The sequence below is a fragment of the Microchirus variegatus genome (genome assembly GCF_963457635.1).
Source record: "Microchirus variegatus genome assembly, chromosome: 6".
NCBI classification, from domain to species: Eukaryota; Metazoa; Chordata; class Actinopteri; order Pleuronectiformes; family Soleidae; genus Microchirus; species Microchirus variegatus.
The window spans coordinates 23,705,350-23,726,299 of record NC_139807.1 but is presented as its reverse complement, the minus strand read 5'-3'; the positions used below and the strand labels follow the sequence as shown (position 1 = coordinate 23,726,299).

The following is a 20,950-nucleotide window of genomic DNA, read 5'->3' as shown; positions in this document are numbered from 1 at the left end:
GAAATAACCTGTAAATGCTTCCTATAGCTTCCAGTTAGAGTCTGGATTCTGGCAGAAGGTATTTTGGACCATTCTTATTTACAAAACATCTCCAGTTCAGTCAGGTTTAATGGTTTCCGAGCATGGACAGCTTTAAATCACACCACAAATTTTCAATAATATTCAGGTCTGGGGACTGAGATGGTCATTCCAGAACGTTGTATTTGTTCCTCTGCATGAATGCCTTAGTAGATTTTGAGCCGTGTTTAGGGTCGTTGTCTTGTTGAAAGATCCAGCTCTGACACAACTTCACCTTTGTCACTGATTCCTGGACATTGTTCTCCAGAAACAGCTGATATTGAGTGGAATTCATACGACCCCAACTTTAACAAGATTCCCAGTCCCTGCACAGGCTTCACAGCCCACAGCATGATGGAACCACCACCAAAGTTTACTGTAGGTAGCAAGTGTTTTTCTTGGAATGCTGTGTTCTTTGTCCGCCATGCACAATGCCCCTTGTTTTGTCCATATAACTCTATTTTAGTTTCATTAGTCCACAGCACCTTATTCCAGAATGAAGCTGGCTTGTCCAAATGTGCTTTAGCATACCTCAATCGACTCTATTTGTGCAGAGAAAAGGCTTTTTCTGCATTACTCTTCCATACAACATCTACTTGTGTGCTGAATAGTTGAACAATGCACAGTGACACCATCTGTAGCAAGATGCTGTTGTAGGTCTTTAGAGCTGGTCTGTGGGTTGGCTGTGACTGTTCTCACCATTCAGAGTGAATGGTTGCTTGTCTCTATGTGTTGGCCCTGTGATGGACATATGAAGTGTCCAGGGTGTGACCCCACCTATTGGCATTAGCCGCCTTCCTCAGCAGAGGTAAAGCGGTAGAAAATGAATTAGTGAGTGAGTATTAATTAGGGCTGTAATCAAACAAAGAAACTTGGTCGACTGAAGCCCTGAAATTTCAACTAAAAATCGACTAATCGGGAGGAGGGGGGGGTGCTTTGCAAGTCCGGCTCTTAATTTGAAAAGACCAGCAGCCGCGGCTGGAGTTCAACAGAGTCTGGACAAGGGGGGTGTTCTCTGAAGACAGGCTGTTACCTGCGAAACACAGGTGCTCTAAAACTAACCTATTAGACTTGGTACTTTCCTCCTAATGAAATTCACCATAAAAAAATAATAATGAAAAAATAATAATCAGTTGACCAATCACAATTTTGGTCGAGCCAGAGCGTGTCGGCCAATTAGTCGACCAGTCGACTTTGACTTTACAGCCCTAGTATTAATATCTTTACAAGAATCTCTGTGAGAAAGTCTCCCGATTAATGAGTGTCATCAGCAGACCACATGACACACAATTATTTATTTATCCTGCAGCAATGAAAGTAAATATAAGGATGAGTAAAGCAGTTTAATCCTGGCCGGTATTGGAAATGGTCGTGTTCAAAGTCAGACGTATTCTAGTCTGGTTGTACCAAGGATATCAAAGGACTCATATTATACCCTATTTCTACAAGTTAACCTCGTTCCCCGGTGTGCTAATGAACATGTCTGTGACATCCTTTGGTCAAAATTGTAAAAAAAAAGATATATTATGCAAAATCAACTTCTTAATCATTTTAATACTTATATTTGGAACTCTGAAGGCCCTATGAGTAGGCAAAGTGTGAAGAATGATGACTCACTCATCTTTTTTTGGTCCACCTCAGTCTAAGTACAGGAGATAAAACACACACTGTTGACTTCTGTCTTGTTGTTACGTATTGATGAGACATTCCTGGAATTGTTGCCTATGGAGCTCTACTTTGTCCCTAAAAAACGCAAGAGTGCGGGCGAGGGCAATAGTATCCAGAAGAGCGGAAGTCCACAAAGTGTTCTATTCTTGGCTGCATAGTGCAGCACAGTGTTCTACACAACTTTCAGCCTCAGAGTCATCTTTAAGGTATTTTGACCGAAGCATGTCACAGACATGTTCCCTAATGAACACCAGGGACACCAACTATGTGCTGCACTGTCAACCATGAATAGAACACTTCACATACTTCCGCTCTTCCGGTTATTGTTGCCCTCGTCTGCACTCTCGCGTTTTTTTAGGGACAAAGCGGAGCGAGACAACAATACCAGGACTGTATCATTGTTATGTAACAACGAGACAGAAGTCAACATTGCATGTTTTATCTCCTGTACTTAGACTGAGGCAGACCACAAAAACATGAGTGAATTATCTTTTTTCACACTTTGCCTACTCATAGTGTGACAGCCACAGTCTATGCCCTTGTAGGTAGGGCGCATCTCTTGGAGACCCTGGTCTAGATCTTAACCACATTGACATTTCCCATCAGAAATAAGATTTTAGTTAACAATCAATGCAAATATGGACTAAAATAAGTGTTAATTTCATGTCATGATGCATGTGATTATCAAACTTATTACTTCAATGTCCCATCACCCACTTTTCTCGCAAATCAAATATTTTGTCCAAGTTCAGCTTTAATCAACAGAAAAACAGGAACTAGTGCAGTTAGACATTAACTGCATTTTATTAACACCTGCGTGTTTTTTTTTTTTGATTAATTAAAATTAATCAGGTTAAACCTGAAATTACAGCATGTTGAAACAGTCTATGATGTTATGAATGTGAAACAGTAACAGTAATGTGTTCACACTCAACACTGTGTGTGTGTGTGTGTGTGTGTGTGTGTGTGTGTGTGTGTGTGTGTGTGTGTGTGTGTGTGTGTGTGTGTGTGTGTGTGTGTGTGTGTGTGTGTGTGTACTTGTATTTATATATGTGTGAGGTCCAAAACAAGTACACACCTGGACCTGGTTTTAGGGTTAGGGTAAGATTTAGGGTTTGGCACTTAGTTGTGATGATAAAGGTTACAGGGCTCGGTAAATGTATTATGTCCATGATGTGTCTTCATTCCAAAAACAAGTTTGTATGCGTGCATGTGTGTTTCTAGCTGTAGTTCCTCAGGTAAACCAATCTGTGAGGCTGGAACTTCTCCCGACACAGAGGACACTCAGCCTGTGAGCAGCAAAATAAACACAAACACAAACAACAATGTTAACATTTGCACAGATAAGTTGAGGTGCAGAGAGTCAAATTTCATCAGAACAACAACGTCAGTACCTGGAGCTTTATACTCTCCTCAGTAAACTTTGCCAAGCCAGTTTAAATTCAAACATGGTCTACATTAAGTCACAGGGTGTGGCTATGGTTTTGTGGTAAAATGGGTTGTGAGAAAAGCTAAAAGACAAAACTATAGTGTAAAAAACTTTGAGTGGTCATTAGGTCTTGAAAATCATGTAATGAATTAGGGCAGCAACACTTAATCGATTATTAACCAATCACTAAATTAATCAATCATGGATAGCTGACACTGCTTCAAGATGTCAAGATGTCATGATTCCAGGATTTTTCAGACCACATGTTGAGCCCGGAAATACAATACAACCCCAACGTTCTCAGCAGTGACTGAGCTGTTTGTTTTGAAACTTTAGGGCTTCATAAATGGGCTTCAATAATGGTGCAGCGTTAATTGGAACTTCCAGTCTTTGGGAGCTTTAATATAAATCTAAAATTCTAAATTAACATTAATGAAACATTAATAATATACACACTTTCAAACTGTCATGTCAAAACATTTGCATTAAAAACAAATTAATGCATCAACAACAAATCTATCAATAACACGAGTATCTAATGACAGAGCCGTCTGAGCCAGCGGATCATTTCACCAGGACAGGCAGGAGGTAATGCTGCAGACTTTGCACATCTAATGTCCACATGACCCCCATGAGTTTTTAAGCTCCTACTCAGAGGTTGCGCTAGACTTTTTTGTTGTCTGTCATTTTGACTGACAGGGTCATAAAAATCCTGTCATAAGCTATTTTTACCGGTCACTAATTTTTTAAATGATAATAAATATTCAATTGCATTTCATTTTAATTCATTTTTAATTAGTTTTCAGTCCAAAAAAACTGAACAAATAATCCACACCGTGGATACACACATCAAGCAGAATATGAAGAATATGTAACTTTTTCTCCGCAGTAACAAAAACATCTGACTGTATGGCCCCAGTACCTACATATGAACAATAAATAGTGGTAGGGATGCACCGATTTTTCAAGAAGTTTGACCAGCCGATTCCGATTCCGATTTCAATTTTTAAAACCACTTTACAGCATACAGAAAGATATATATTTTTGCATATTTTCTTTAATAGAACATTTTAACATAGAAATACAATCAGTTCACATCCAATATCCAACTAAAAATACAAAAACTAATCACTACCTGTATGTGTAGTTTATTTAAGTTTCAACATATTACACAACATAGTACCTTCACACAAATAAGTAAATTAACTAATGACCAAGAGCACACATCTCTCTCTCTCTCGCCCCTCTCTCTCTGCGCACACAGGTTTAAATGACAAACAAACTGTTGTGTCGTGCTATAATGCAGATGTGAACATAGAGGGCGCTGTTGTATGTATGTGAAGTAAAGGTGTGCTTGTAGGCAGGAAGAAGAAGAGCGAATAAAGCGCGTAGACTGAAGCACAGATAAGTTCTCCGGCTATTTATTTTACAATACTAAACACCACATTTTGGCGACGAGGATGGCCGTTTCCGTACCTTTGCCTGCACCTTTCATGCCTTGCCCAGGCGAACCTGCTATCGCTTTTACTATATGGTTGAAGATGTTTGAGAACTACATGCTAGTTATCGATGCTACAGGGGATGGCTGGCCCGATGCTAGCAAACGCGCCATTCTTCTCCATGCACTGGGAACAGAGGGACAGAGACTGTTTTATGCTTTGCCAGATACTGGTGATACTTACGCTACAGTTGTGGGTGGACTGAAAAAGCACTTCGTTCCCAAACTTAATGTAATAGCGGAACATCACAAGTTTCGTCAGCGGGCACAGAGACCGGATGAGACGGTAAACGAGTTTCTGGCTGCACTACGTCAACTCGCTGCTGCTTGTGAGTTTGGGGATATGGAGGAGCAGATGCTTCGTGATCAACTGATAGAACGCATTGGCAATACACGCATACGAGACAGACTGTTGCTGGAATCAGACCTGAATCTGGCTAAGGCTACTGCATTAGCTCTGCAGATCGAGACCGGAATACGCAACGCGGACGTCCTTTCTGACAGCACTGCTGCTGCACCGGTGAGAGCCATACACTCACACTCGCAGACGCGGAACAACCGGTCGCGGGAAAAGAAGAAGCTGGCCCCGAGAACCGCACCTGCTACGGCTCCGCACAACGGTAAACGTCGCTCCTGCTACCGCTGTGGATCTACCAGCCACTTGGCTAATAAGCCATCATGCCCTGCAACCAAAGCCACATGCAACTCCTATGGTAAGATGGGACATTTTGCCAAAGTTTGTCGGTCTGGCCAACAAGAGGTGCGTGAGGTACTGATAAATGAACTAACTGTGCTTTACATGAATGATGCTGTGCAGGATAAAATCATCTGTACTGTACATGTTGATGCTAATGAACATTCTCATGATGTTGAGCTTGTTGTGGATACAGGTTCATCTGTGTCTATTATTCCTGTTAGCATATACCAGAACCTCTTTCCTACATGTGAACTTGCTAAGCCTAATGTAACACTGTGCACATATTCAAAAGAGAAAATACAAGTTGTTGGACAGTTACATGCAACAGTAACTCATGAGGGACATTCAGCTAAATGCTCATTTATGGTTGTTGAGTCAGGTGCTGCTTTACTTGGGTTAAACCTGGTGGTTGCTCTGCATATGTGTATTGAGGGTAACAAAGTTATTCCTGCTGCAAAACCCAATGCCTCTCCTGACCCTGAATCAACAGTGCCAGTTGCACTACCACTGGTTGCTGCAGAAGCTCAGGTACAAGAAGTTGGATGTGCAAGAGGATTTGTGCACACGATACAGCTTAAGCCACATGCCATTCCAGTTCAGCAGAAGCTGAGGAGACTTCCTTTCTCAGTGAGACAGGCGGTTACTGAGGAGCTCAAAGACCTACAAGACAGGGGTATAATTGAACGCATTGATGCGTCACCATGGGTCTCTCCCATCGTTGTCAAGCAGAGACGAGATGGAGGAAAGCCTCGTATGTGTGTAGACTTGAGAGAGCCAAACAAATCAATTGTCTGTGACTGCTACCCCTTACCACACATGGACGAACTGCTCACCAATCTGCGGAGGGCTACTATGTTTTCCACCATTGACCTTGCCTCTGCATATCACCAAGTGTTGCTCCACCCAGATAGTCGTGATATAACTGCATTCATCACACATGAGGGCCTTTTCCGTTTCTGTCGTGTTCCATTTGGCCTTGCTTCAGCTCCGTCAGCTTTCCAAAAAATTATGTCTACCATACTGTCTGGCCTCCCAGGAGTACAAGCTTACCTTGATGATATTATATGTTATGGTGTCACTCAGCAGGATCATGATGCTAGCTTACGGAGAGTGCTGCATGCCTTCAATGAGGTGGGACTCAAGCTGAACATGCGTAAATGTAAGTTCAAGCAGTCATCTTTGTCTTTCCTAGGACACACTATATCCAAAGATGGACTTCACCCTGACAAAGATCGAGTCAGCGCAGTGGCTCATGCGCCTGCCCCACATGACACAGGTTCCCTTAGATCCTTTCTTGGTCTTGCATCGTGGTACAGTAAGTTCATTCCTAACTTTACCACTGTTGTTGAACCATTACGTGCCACTCTTAAAGACTGTACTGATCTGAAGTTCACCTGGACTGCTGAGGCTGAGTCCAGTTTTGCCGAACTCAAAAGGCTGATACTTGAGAGCCCTGCCCTGGCACTTTATGACCCTGAACTGCCTACTCTAGTGACCACTGATGCTTCGGACTACGGGCTGGGGGCTGTACTCACTCAACTCCACCCGGACAACACTGAGAGAACTGTTGCCTTTGCTTCCAGGACTCTTTCCCCTGCTGAAAGAAAGTACTCTACTGTGGAACGTGAAGCTCCTGCATGTGTTTGGGCGGTAGAGAAGTGGAGAACCTACTTGTGGGGACGTCACTTCATGCTTCGTACTGACCACCAAGCACTTACATCTCTGCTCACATCCAAAGGGACTGGTCGCGCTGGTCTGAGAATTGCCAGATGGTCAGCTAGATTGCTTTGTTTTACGTATGATGTTACTTACCGTCCAGGCAAATTGAATGGGACAGCTGACTGCCTTTCCAGGCTTCCACTTTCCACTACGGGAGATGCGTCTGAGGTACCAGACATGGTCGCTGCTGTCTTTCACGAGTCTGTACATGCTGTTTCTTTGCCAGAATTCACTGCAGCCTTTGACACATGCCATGAACTGACCCAGCTGAGACGTCAGATTCAGACAGGCTGGCCCAAATGCCGGAAGAATATGACACCTGAACTTGCTCCATACTTCCAGGTGAGAGATGAACTGGCCGTTGAAAACTCACTCACCATGAGGGGCACCGATCGCTTGATTGTTCCTGTTTCACTCAGATCCAGAGTGATTGATCTGGCACATGAAGGACACCAAGGACTGGTGCGTACAAAGCAGAGACTTCGTGAGCTATATTGGTGGCCGCAAATGGACAGTTATGTACACAATATGATAGCTTCATGTAAACGAGTTTCTGGCTGCACTACGTCAACTCGCTGCTGCTTGTGAGTTTGGGGATATGGAGGAGCAGATGCTTCGTGATCAACTGATAGAACGCATTGGCAATACACGCATACGAGACAGACTGTTGCTGGAATCGGACCTGAATCTGGCTAAGGCTACTGCATTAGCTCTGCAGATCGAGACCGGAATACGCAACGCGGACGTCCTTTCTGACAGCACTGCTGCTGCACCGGTGAGAGCCATACACTCACACTCGCAGACGCGGAACAACCGGTCGCGGGAAAAGAAGAAGCTGGCCCCGAGAACCGCACCTGCTACGGCTCCGCACAACGGTAAACGTCGCTCCTGCTACCGCTGTGGATCTACCAGCCACTTGGCTAATAAGCCATCATGCCCTGCAACCAAAGCCACATGCAACTCCTATGGTAAGATGGGACATTTTGCCAAAGTTTGTCGGTCTGGCCAACAAGAGGTGCGTGAGGTACTGATAAATGAACTAACTGTGCTTTACATGAATGATGCTGTGCAGGATAAAATCATCTGTACTGTACATGTTGATGCTAATGAACATTCTCATGATGTTGAGCTTGTTGTGGATACAGGTTCATCTGTGTCTATTATTCCTGTTAGCATATACCAGAACCTCTTTCCTACATGTGAACTTGCTAAGCCTAATGTAACACTGTGCACATATTCAAAAGAGAAAATACAAGTTGTTGGACAGTTACATGCAACAGTAACTCATGAGGGACATTCAGCTAAATGCTCATTTATGGTTGTTGAGTCAGGTGCTGCTTTACTTGGGTTAAACCTGGTGGTTGCTCTGCATATGTGTATTGAGGGTAACAAAGTTATTCCTGCTGCAAAACCCAATGCCTCTCCTGACCCTGAATCAACAGTGCCAGTTGCACTACCACTGGTTGCTGCAGAAGCTCAGGTACAAGAAGTTGGATGTGCAAGAGGATTTGTGCACACGATACGGCTTAAGCCACATGCCATTCCAGTTCAGCAGAAGCTGAGGAGACTTCCTTTCTCAGTGAGACAGGCAGTTACTGAGGAGCTCAAAGACCTACAAGACAGGGGTATAATTGAACGCATTGATGCGTCACCATGGGTCTCTCCCATCGTTGTCAAGCAGAGACGAGATGGAGGAAAGCCTCGTATGTGTGTAGACTTGAGAGAGCCAAACAAATCAATTGTCTGTGACTGCTACCCCTTACCACACATGGACGAACTGCTCACCAATCTGCGGAGGGCTACTATGTTTTCCACCATTGACCTTGCCTCTGCATATCACCAAGTGTTGCTCCACCCAGATAGTCGTGATATAACTGCATTCATCACACATGAGGGCCTTTTCCGTTTCTGTCGTGTTCCATTTGGCCTTGCTTCAGCTCCGTCAGCTTTCCAAAAAATTATGTCTACCATACTGTCTGGCCTCCCAGGAGTACAAGCTTACCTTGATGATATTATATGTTATGGTGTCACTCAGCAGGATCATGATGCTAGCTTACGGAGAGTGCTGCATGCCTTCAATGAGGTGGGACTCAAGCTGAACATGCGTAAATGTAAGTTCAAGCAGTCATCTTTGTCTTTCCTAGGACACACTATATCCAAAGATGGACTTCACCCTGACAAAGATCGAGTCAGCGCAGTGGCTCATGCGCCTGCCCCACATGACACAGGTTCCCTTAGATCCTTTCTTGGTCTTGCATCGTGGTACAGTAAGTTCATTCCTAACTTTACCACTGTTGTTGAACCATTACGTGCCACTCTTAAAGACTGTACTGATCTGAAGTTCACCTGGACTGCTGAGGCTGAGTCCAGTTTTGCCGAACTCAAAAGGCTGATACTTGAGAGCCCTGCCCTGGCACTTTATGACCCTGAACTGCCTACTCTAGTGACCACTGATGCTTCGGACTACGGGCTGGGGGCTGTACTCACTCAACTCCACCCGGACAACACTGAGAGAACTGTTGCCTTTGCTTCCAGGACTCTTTCCCCTGCTGAAAGAAAGTACTCTACTGTGGAACGTGAAGCTCCTGCATGTGTTTGGGCGGTAGAGAAGTGGAGAACCTACTTGTGGGGACGTCACTTCATGCTTCGTACTGACCACCAAGCACTTACATCTCTGCTCACATCCAAAGGGACTGGTCGCGCTGGTCTGAGAATTGCCAGATGGTCAGCTAGATTGCTTTGTTTTACGTATGATGTTACTTACCGTCCAGGCAAATTGAATGGGACAGCTGACTGCCTTTCCAGGCTTCCACTTTCCACTACGGGAGATGCGTCTGAGGTACCAGACATGGTCGCTGCTGTCTTTCACGAGTCTGTACATGCTGTTTCTTTGCCAGAATTCACTGCAGCCTTTGACACATGCCATGAACTGACCCAGCTGAGACGTCAGATTCAGACAGGCTGGCCCAAATGCCGGAAGAATATGACACCTGAACTTGCTCCATACTTCCAGGTGAGAGATGAACTGGCCGTTGAAAACTCACTCACCATGAGGGGCACCGATCGCTTGATTGTTCCTGTTTCACTCAGATCCAGAGTGATTGATCTGGCACATGAAGGACACCAAGGACTGGTGCGTACAAAGCAGAGACTTCGTGAGCTATATTGGTGGCCGCAAATGGACAGTTATGTACACAATATGATAGCTTCATGTGTGTCATGCCAGTACAACGATAAGACTGCAAAAACTGCACCTGCACCGCTCATACCTGTGGATCTTCCAAATGGACCATGGGAAAAAGTAGGGATTGACATTACAGGTCCTTTTGACCATGCTACATGGGACTGTCGCTTTGCCATTACTCTGATTGATTACTATAGTAAGTGGCCTGAGGTAGCTTTTGCCACTACGGTCACTGCTGAGGTTGTTATTCAGTTTTTGACCACTGTGTTCAGCCGTGAGGGAAATCTTCTCTACCTAGTTTCTGATAATGGTTGTCAGTTCATCTCCCATGCATTTGCCAATTTTCTGAGGGAGAGAGAGATAAAGCACCTGCGCTCTAGTGTATACTATCCAAGAGCTAATGGAGCCATCGAGAGGTTCAACAGAGTGCTTAAGGAGTGCTTACAGACAGCTGACAAAATGCACAGACCATGGTAAAAACTGTTACAGAGTTCTTACAGTACTATCGTGCCACACAACATGGTACAACAGGAGCTACACCATTTGAGTTGCTGAGACACAGAAAGATGCGCACAAAACTACATGTACTCCCTGTCTCACACAACATCAAGACACACGCACAAGTGGAAGAGACGGTAAAACAAAAGCAACAAAAAAGCAAAGAGCACACAGACAGAAAGGTTGGTGCAAAAGTACCTATGTTCCAAGTCAATGATACAGTGCGTGTCCGAAGACCTGAACATGTTCCAAAGGGATCATCCAGATTCACAGAACCCTTGACTGTCATCAAGAAAGTAGGACCTAACACTTACCTGCTCAGTGATGGTCGGAAATGGAACGCATCCAAGCTGACATCCTTCCCTAAAGGAGCTCTGACCTCCACTGGTATAGACAACAACACTACTTTTGATGGATTTATGGTGACTGAGAATATACACCCTAATGTCCAAGAGCTAGGCCCAAGGCGGACCCAGAGAACAAGAAATTCACCCCAATGGCTGACAGGTTTTGTTAGATGAAAGAGCACGTGATTGAAGCACTGATACAGGGGTCCTTATAAAAGGAAAATGTTTTGATACTGTTCCTTTTGAAATATAGGAATAGAGTTGTTGATATAATGACTGATGCAAATAAGGTTCCATACTGTTACAATGATTTGCTACTGTTAATTTGTGTGATGCTGAGAACTGAGTTAAAGAAAAAAATTTTATGTTTGCAAGTGGTTTAACATTTCATACAGTGCATATCATTTAGTTAAAATCACGTGATGTGTACATTTGTTTAACCTTACATATCCTGTGGAAGAAGATGAGTTATACTAAGGTTCATACATTCTGCTATTCATTTATAGTACTTACGGCAGTTGATATTTGTTATTGAAAGAAGAAGAAAAATGCTTCATTTAATCAGTCTGTGAAAGTAATTCCTTCAAGGAAAAGGGAAATAATGTGTTGTGTTATAATGCAGATGTGAACATAGAGGGCGCTGTTGTAGGTATGTGAAGTAAAGGTGTGCTTGTAGGCAGGAAGAAGAAGAGCGAATAAAGCGCGTAGACTGAAGCACAGAGAAGTTCTCCGGCTATTTATTTTACAATACTAAACACCACACAAACAAATGCTGATCAAACGTTTAGTGCAAGTGATTTAAGGTCCTGACTCTTGCCGCGGCTGCGCTGATGTTGTGTAATCAAATACACCGGTATGGCGCATCATACCGGAAATTCACATCATAACGAAACTAAAAACGGTATTCGTGTGAACCGGTATACCGCCCAGCTCTACACTCTACTACATGTGCTGTAGCCGCGTGCACGTGTGTTGCTGAAGATGCGCGATGCGGGTGCATATGACCGGCTTATTAAAATCAGAATATTTCTGTCTGACCGACCGGTCGCCGATTGCGGCCGATCACGTGAAAATCGGCCGGTTCCGGTCACTGGCCAATTAATCCTTCCATCCCTATATGAGCGGGTCACAGATGCGCTCCAAAGCCTCCTGTCCATAGCTCTTTAATGCGCTGTCAGCACCACCCGGAACTCTGTACTCCGCCTCACCTTCTTGCTGTCGCTTCCTCGCTCTGCCGAGGCCAAGGGCTGAGTTTGTTCTTCATCTTCATCTTCATCTGCATCTATCCCTCTTTTTTCACCTCTTTTATCAACATCGTTATTGGGCTTTTTAAAGAAACTTCTGACACTCAACTGCCGTGACATTTTTCTTCTTTTCTACTTTTCTTATTCTACAAGAGCCAATTACTGTAAAATGCGCTTCGCCACCAAGTGGTCAGGGGTGTGAATTGCAATCTGTCAAAATGACGGATGGCCCTCCGATTTTTCCGTCACCGTTTTAAAAAAACGGATAATAACGGAAAAACTCGGTTAACGCGACCCCTGCTCCTACTGCATATTTTTAAAGGTGATATTTTCTTTAAAAGGAACCCTGGCTATAAAACTTGTAGTTCTTAAAAGATAAATGTTAGTATCAGTTATAATACATTGATATAAAAAACCTTCTTGATGTCTTCGTTTTTATAAAATTTGTAAAAATAGTTTAACTCGTAGGTCGCCATTGTTGTTTACGTCGCAATGCACTCTGGGTAGTGACGTAAAAAGGTTGACTGGGGGCTTCGGGACCCTGTTGTGACTGTTCAGCATAAACATGTCATCTGTTCAGCCTTTTCATTTTGAACCCGAGCGAAACATACAGGAGGAGGACAGCACTGACAATGTTTCACAAAATGAGCATCAAAATGAAGCGCAAAAAAGACGGGATGAGGCAAGAGTGGGACAAAACCGGTGGTGTACGTGCGGCAACTGCGTCTCCATATATGGATATACAGTGAAGCGGCGACTGCAGATGCGGGTTGTCTGCTCAGGAGAGCATCCAGCGTCTCTTGTCTCTGCCGCTTTTTAACGCGGATTTCACTCGCTTCACGCGGGCGTTTAGGCTCCTTATGTGGGAGAATTGTCGGACAGGCATTTGGTTTAAGTCTCCGTTTGTATCCACCCGCTCCGGTGAGGTCTTTTAGCAGCTGATTTCACTGGCAACATTTACCAGTGAAATCATTTTAGGCTCAAAAACATGGCTGTAATGTCCATTACTGACCATCAAAGCAGCGATAATAAAAATGAGGGCTAAAAAAAAGAAAAACTCTCCAGTGGCACGGGTGTGTCGCCAAACGGTTCAGGTTTTTAAACCTGCACTCGTTAGGTGTCCACCAGAGTGAAGGATCTTGACTGGGTGAGATGCTGTCTTCATTTCTGTAGAGCTTGTGTTGTGGCCCCCACCCCCGCCCTAAACATAAGCGCAAGCTCGTTTGCACTGCACGCACACACACGCTTGGACACGCAACAGCCACTGGAGAGAACTGCTGTTGTCACCATGTAGGCTAACGTTACAGGTGACTGGCCACACACTCATCCTGCCTTTGAGCACCACGGACAGCGGCCGAAGCTCCTTAGTTACCTTTCCGACCCGCACCCACCTTTCCCATTCACAGAAACGGGCTGGTGACTCGTCTTCCTCAAAGCGCGCATCATCTGAGACTGCATGGAACAAAAAAAGTCCAATCCCTAGTCTGACACTTTCAACAATATATCGATATCATTAGCAACATATATAAAGAAGATACATTCAAATAGCCCGAGGCAACTAGGAGATAATAACTTATACCTAGAGAATTTCCGGCCCATCATCTGAGACTGCATGGAACAAAAAAAGTCCAATCCCTAGTCTGACACTTTCAACAATATATCGATATCATTAGCAACAAATATAAAGAAGATACATTCAAATAGCCCGAGGCAACTAGGAGATAATAACTTATACCTAGAGAACTTCCGGCCCATGCTCTGCTGTGACAGCACACAGTCAGTCAGTGTTCAATGGCGGCGTCACGTCTGTCTCTGTCTCTCGTCGAATTGTTTGTATAGTGTCTAATCCATGTATCGTGAAGTCCCATCCCTGTGTCAACTGTGTCTAGTCTTATCTTTTGTCTGTCTAATGTCTACAATGCTGGATCTACAAAAGATGCTTGCCGTAATACTCTTCATATGGATGTCCACATTATCAAAATAAAGATGATGTGACGCCCACTAATGTGTGGTCACATGGGGGGGGGGGTATTATTATTTTATCTATATTTTATTTTTCTGCCTTCTATGTTTGTTTTGGAGCAACACAATTGAGAGTTTCTGTTCTGGGGATAAAAACCTGCAGTGCGCTTCCAGAACAGTGGGGGGCAGTGTGGGGTGGCGGGTTGGTTTTGGCACGGTGTGTTCAGAGAGGTACCCTCTTGTCCTCATTGTATACAGTGATGCCAAAGAAACTTGAACATCACGTCTCTGTCTCTCTCTTCGTTTGTGATGTTTTCCAGGTTTGTTTTACATGCTTTAGCTACATGATACGTGTACTTTGTAGTGTTGTTTTGATGTACTATATACTCTGTTTGAGTTAAGTTGATCGATGTAACTCGTATGTTTCTCACACACACACACTCGCATTCACCCGCGCACACACGCACTTGCGCGCACACATACACACGCACTCACACACGCGCGCGCACCCACGGACAAGCACACATATATATTTCATTTATTTGCTTGATTTTTGGTATTTGTTTCCTCCAGTGCCTAGTCATATTAACCTGCAGGGTTTTGAATAAGAGGTTTTCTAAGAAGAACAAGGAATATAAGTGCATAAGTGCACATTTCAGAAAGCTGAACCTAAAAGACATTGTCATTGTAAGGTGATGTGAATGTATGATGTATTTGGTGTTATTGTTGTGTGTTGACAATAAGGACAGGTTATAATATTGTTATGATATTTAATATGATAGAACAGGTATTTATAAATGTGTGCCAAATGGACATTTTGTTATGCAATTTAGTAATGCAAATCAATGATAAGTCATCAGGAGGAAATATGTTGAATAAAGCATTGTATTCAGTGATGAAGAAACTTGAACATCACGTCTCTGTCTCTCTCTTGGTTTGTGCTGTTTTCCAGTTTTCCAGTGTTATCGGTAGAGACAGAATTCCAACAGTACCAACAGTAACTATTAGCTGTCAACAAGGTCTCCGCTCTGGGACCTGTAACAATGACACTTGTGAGATTCCACCAGAAGTGGAGTTTCACTGTAGATGCCACTGTGTCAGAGTAAAAGCAGATGTAACCCAGCATAAATGAAGGTATTCTTCCCTTAAAGCAGAACTAGACCGGAAGTTCCTATTATCGCTGTTTTTTTTGGTGTGTATCTGCGTCATTACCTTGTTTATGAAGCCTGACGGTTCGAAACAAACAGTTCAGCCATTGCTGAGAACGTTGTGTTTTATTGTAATCTCGGGGCTCAACGAGATCACTGAAAATCCCGTACTAGTTACGTAAGCAGCGGTTCTCCTGAACAACTGATCGTCCTGCTCCGGGCGGTAGTCCGGGCACATCCGGTTGCGTACATTGAACCGCAGAAGAAGAAGAACGTCCGTTGTGGAGGTGTTTCACGAGCAACAGTGTCTTCTGACTCTGGGTCTGACTCCGGTTTAAAGTCATAAAGGGACTGCGGCGGGGAGTCGTGACGAAGCTATTTTTAAACACTGTTAAAACAATGTTTTGATAATGAGTAGCAATGCATCCACCGCTCCAGAGAGGGAGCTGCGCTTCTGAGAGCTGACGTGATAGATTACGTCACTTCCAGATACCTGGCCAATCACAACACAGGTGGGAAGGCTCTACGCTGGCTGGCCAATCACAACACACTCTGTCTTCTCGGGCGAGATTTATGGCTGAAATAGCGCGACTGACAAGCGCTTCGAAAAGGACATTTCAATCGGCTCGTTTACATCAACTAGGAGGATTTTGACCATAAAAACAACTTAATATATGTAAGTAGACCTCCATAACTCACATATATGTGCAACTGGACCACTCTATGTGACCTTTAAAGAAAATATCACCTTTAAAAAAATATGCAGTAGAAGCTTAAAAACTCATGGGGGTCATGTAAAAACATGTGGACAACCAAAAACAACCCGGTGCTAGGGTTTTGACCTACTAGTCAGCAACAAGGTATCACTCACCTACAGCTCGGCTGATCACCTACTTCTCCAGGCCTCCGAGCACTGCAACCAAAAACCATCAGTTGGACTTCCACCAGAGATCCAAGTAAGACGAAGAGGCAGCTGGGGTGGTGTGCGAACAAGACTCTGGACTCTGGAGGGCGTCCAATCAGGCCTCCTCTTCCCTCCATCATACTAGCGAATGTCCGCACTCTTAACTTCTTCTTTGCGGTTGCCCCCGGGACCAGGGGATCAAACAGCAGAAGCGGAAAAAAACCGTCACAGCGCACTCATTGAAAAGCGGCACCGGAGTGTCAGTGTGATTATGTAAACAAAAGAAACACGTGTCGACTGGACAACAGAAAACCCACAGATTCCAGCGGTACCATTTTTATCACTCTACGACCAAGATTCACGGATCCAGCCCCCAAAATAACTTAAAAATAACAACTGACTTTCAAGAAATACAAGCAGAAATGTTGTCTTACCTTTGCCCTTTATCAAAACAAGTTATTTCCTGTGGAACAAAACCACTTCTAATGAAGAACTACACTTTTCAGCATGCTTTGGGAACAAATCCCGGTCTGATTGATCCTAACAGAGCGACATTAGATTGTTCTGATTAGAGAAAGGCGAACGTCCGCACAAATGCGTCATATGCATTTATGTCCTTTTGACTTGCTAATGAAGTGATTCTCACGCATTTGGACTGAGGTCTGATTATACGGATTTAGAGGTTTAAAACAAGCTGTCAATCACCCTAATTGACCAAGGTAAGCCAGAGCTATGGCGCTGTGTAACTGAAGACGCTGCAGAGTCACAGAGTTGTTATTACGCACCGCACAGGGAGCATCGATTTACAGCGAGTTATCATACTTTTTTTTTTTTTTTTTTTTCAAAACAAGTTCTTTTTAGATCTGTAGTGGCATGTAAATAAAATTGAATGGGTTTTTAATAATTTGGTACCTAAGAAATCTCAAATGACAGATGGTGCCAAACTGTGCCAACAGAGAACGCCTAGACATCTCTTTACTAAAACCTCTGTAATTTGACTCTGCTTCATTTCAACAGCATCAGACTTTGCACAGCTCATGTCGTTACATGACCCCCATGTGTTTTTAAGCTCCTACTGCATATTCTAAAAGGTGATATTTGCTTTAAGAAAAATTTAGGCGAGAGAAAAAAATCCTTCAGTTATGCTGTGTTCCAAGTACATTTACTCTGACGCAGTGGATAGTGAAACTTACACCTCTGGTGGAATCTCACCAGTGTTATCTTTATACCAAGCTATATATACCGAGCTTGTAACTGCAGAGATTTACTCTATTTAGTTTGGGCATGTCATTTTCGAGCAGGGACTCCAAAAAGAGGGTCAGGGAAGAAGTGGTTAACAACAAGACAGAGCTGCTGTATGCTAAGTGCCTGGTGGAGAGAGCCTACAAGGACGCCTGCATAATCACCCTCACTGAAACCTGACTTGACGATGAAGTTCCAGAGTCTGAGGTCAGTCTCTGACAGGACCCGTCAGTCGGGCAAAGAGAGAGGTGGTGGGATCTGCATCTACGTTAACAGATGGTGCGATAACATCAAAGTTCAAACAGGATATGCACACCAGACATGGGGATGCTAACAGTGACTCTGCGTCCCTTTCATCTACCGAGGAGGTATCACAGTCTACAGTCGCAAAAATCGGTGAGTTTTTGGGCATGGGAAAGGCCTCAAAAATGCGATTCATTTGCCGGAATAATAATAATAATAATAATAATAATAATAACTCTTTCAGCACAGTCATGCTCGAACCCTAATAATAATTATAATAACTCTTTCAGTTTCAATAGGGTTCTTGCACAGTCGTGCTCGAACCCTAATAATAATTACTCTTTCAGTTTCAATAGGTTTCTTGCACAGTCATGCTCGAACCCTAATATTATTATTAGGGTTCGAGCATGACTGTGCAAGAAACCCTGAGACTGTAGGATTATTCCCTACAGTCTCAAGAGGGTTCTTGCAGTCGTGCAGTCGTGCTCGAGCCCTAATAATCCCTACAGTTTCAAGAGGGTTCTTGCACGGTCGTGCTCGAACCCTAATAAAGAATTCCTTCAGTGTCAATAGGGTTCTTGCACAGTCGTGCTCGAACCCTAATAATAACTCTTTCAGCTTCAATAGGTTTCTTGCACAGTCGTGCTCGAACCCTAATAATAATCCCTACAGTTTCAAGAGGGTTCTTGCAGTCGTGCTCGAACCCTAATAATCCCTACAGTTTCAATAGGGTTCTTGCACAGTCGTGCTCGAACCCTAATAAAGAATTCCTTCAGTTTCAACAGGTTTCTTGCACAGTCGTGCTCGAACCCTAATAATAATCCCTACAGTTTCAAGAGGGTTCTTGCAGTCGTGCTCGAACCCTAATAATCCCTACAGTTTCAAGAGGGTTCTTGCACAGTCGTGCTCGAACCATAATAAAGAATTCCTTCAGTTTCAATAGGTTTCTTGCACAGTCGTGCTCGAACCCTAATAACTTTTTTAGTTTCAAGATGGTTCTTGCACAGTCATGCTCGAACCCTAACAAAGAAACGTGGTTATGAAGATAACACGAATGCGAACGTGTGGGTGAGCAATCCAACACGATCAACACAAAGAGAAGTTAACAAACAGAAACATAATCTAACTCTGCCCAGAACACATTTCCTCTTACTGTAAGCCGATATCAAGTTGTGTGGTCCATCCGTGGGTCCGGTCCAGTTTGTTGGAGCCGCGGAGTGTGGACGGGCCGTTATTTGGCTCACAGCAGACAGCTGTTGATCCTCTTTGTCTCTGAGTGGAAGCAGTTTGGGCGTCAGGTATGGAGGGATGCGTCGGCCGAGGTGTGATCCCCACTGGCGGAGAAAAGGAAGCTGGCGGCTTCTTCAAAACGGGCATCGTTCCCGCAGCATGGGAGAGCCGCATGCCGGAGGCCATGGCCGTAGCCATGAGGCCCTGGGCCAGGGGCCCTCGGCCCGAGGCCAGAGAACCAGCAAGAGAGGAGGAGCAACAAGGAGAAGCAACAAGAGCGAAGGAACAAGAGTCTGTCTTCCAATTTATATGTCTTATCAGTCAAGGGGCCATAAAACAGAGGCATACAGGCCTTAGACAAAGAACTATTGATTACAGCCACACGTTTAGGTCCCAACATTATTATTATTATTATTATTTTAGTGAGAATCAACACATAAACCATGATGACTATTTTTCTGTTAACTCTAGTTGACCAGCATGGTGATTTAAGCAGACCAGCTTCATAACACTGAAACCTGTGAAGGGAAAAACTGTGTTCTTTCCCTTCTGCTCCTCTCTTTGAACACCAACGGCTTGACCTCCAGTCACCAGTCTGTCAAGCTTCTACTGTTTGCAGAGGACACCACCCTCATTGGTCTGATCAACCAACTCCAGATGTGGTGTCACAAAAGCAACCTGGAGCTCAACACTGCTAAGCCAGTGTAGATGATTGTGTACTTCAGTACGATCCCTATCACCCTCCATGACTCTGCAGTGGACACTGCGCCATTACTTCGTTTATGAAGCCCGAAGGTTCGAAACAAACAGTTCAGCCACTGCTGAGAACGCTGTGTTGTTTGTAATCTCGGGCTCAGCAAGATTTCTGAACAAAAACAGGTCCGGTTACGTTAACAAGCATTTCTCCTGAAAAGTGGATGCTCCTGGTCCGGGCACTAGTCAGGACACATCCGGTTGCGTACATTAAGCTGCAAAGAAGAACGTCCGCTTGTTTCGCTTGCGACTGTGTCTTCTGACTCTGGGTCCGACTCTGGGTCAAAGTCGTAAAAGCGACTGTGGCGGGGAGTTGTGATGAAGCCATTTTTAAACACTGTTAAAACAATGTTTTGATAATGAGTAGCAGTGCATCCACCGTTCCAGAGGGGGAGCTGCGCTTCTGAGAGCTGGTGTGCTGATTACGTCACTTCCAGGTATTGGCCAATCAATCACAACACAGTCTGTATTCTGCGTGTGAGATTTCAGTCTGAAACGAAAGCTTCAGTGAGGAGAGATTTATATTGGCTCGTTTCCAGCAATTAGGAGGTTTTTGACCATAGGGACTGCAACTGTAGTTAACATTGTATTTTAATATTGATTTATAGTTTATCGTTTAATTTAGTTAATATAGTCCATCCATTTTCTACCGATCATTTATCATTTTCTTTTTTATTGTATTTTTGGCACCAATTGCCTGCAGCAAATTCCCTATATTGATTTAAGCATACATGGCAATAAACCTGTTTCTGATTCGGATTATGATGAGTAGGCTCATAGGGGGAAAATATTTTATTATCTGTTAGCACTCATCACTGTAAAGCATATGTTTATTCCAGTGTTTGGAGTGAAACTGTGCTCAAGTTTAAAAATGTTTCAATGAAAAAAAAAAAAAAGAGAAAAGACAGTGTGAACTTACTGGATACACTTTTTGTTCGATGATTGTGTTTATAGCTTTAGTGTGTTAATTGCAGAGTGTTGACTTTGATGTGACATAAGAAAATGTCACATCAACATTTATGTGAATATTAACACAGGAGCAGTTATTACAGGCTGTGTTCATTGATGGTGTGTATTTTTAAAGTGTTGTTAGATTTTGTAAAACTTATTAATGGACATGAGTGACA

The 20,950-nt window shown here is 43.7% G+C and overlaps 1 protein-coding gene across 1 annotated transcript in view; it reads right to left on the bottom strand.

The window, feature by feature from the left end:
• Positions 1 to 2,548: 2,548 nt before the first annotated feature.
• Positions 2,549 to 20,950, bottom strand: part of LOC310928690 (peroxisome biogenesis factor 10-like) — a 44,179-nt gene continuing 25,777 nt past the window's right edge. Inside the window, exon 6 of the mRNA XM_083891329.1 lies at positions 2,549 to 3,014. Coding sequence (XP_083747455.1) covers positions 2,946 to 3,014 — 69 coding nt within the window. The 3' untranslated portion in view covers positions 2,549 to 2,945. The remainder of the gene's footprint in view (positions 3,015 to 20,950) is intronic.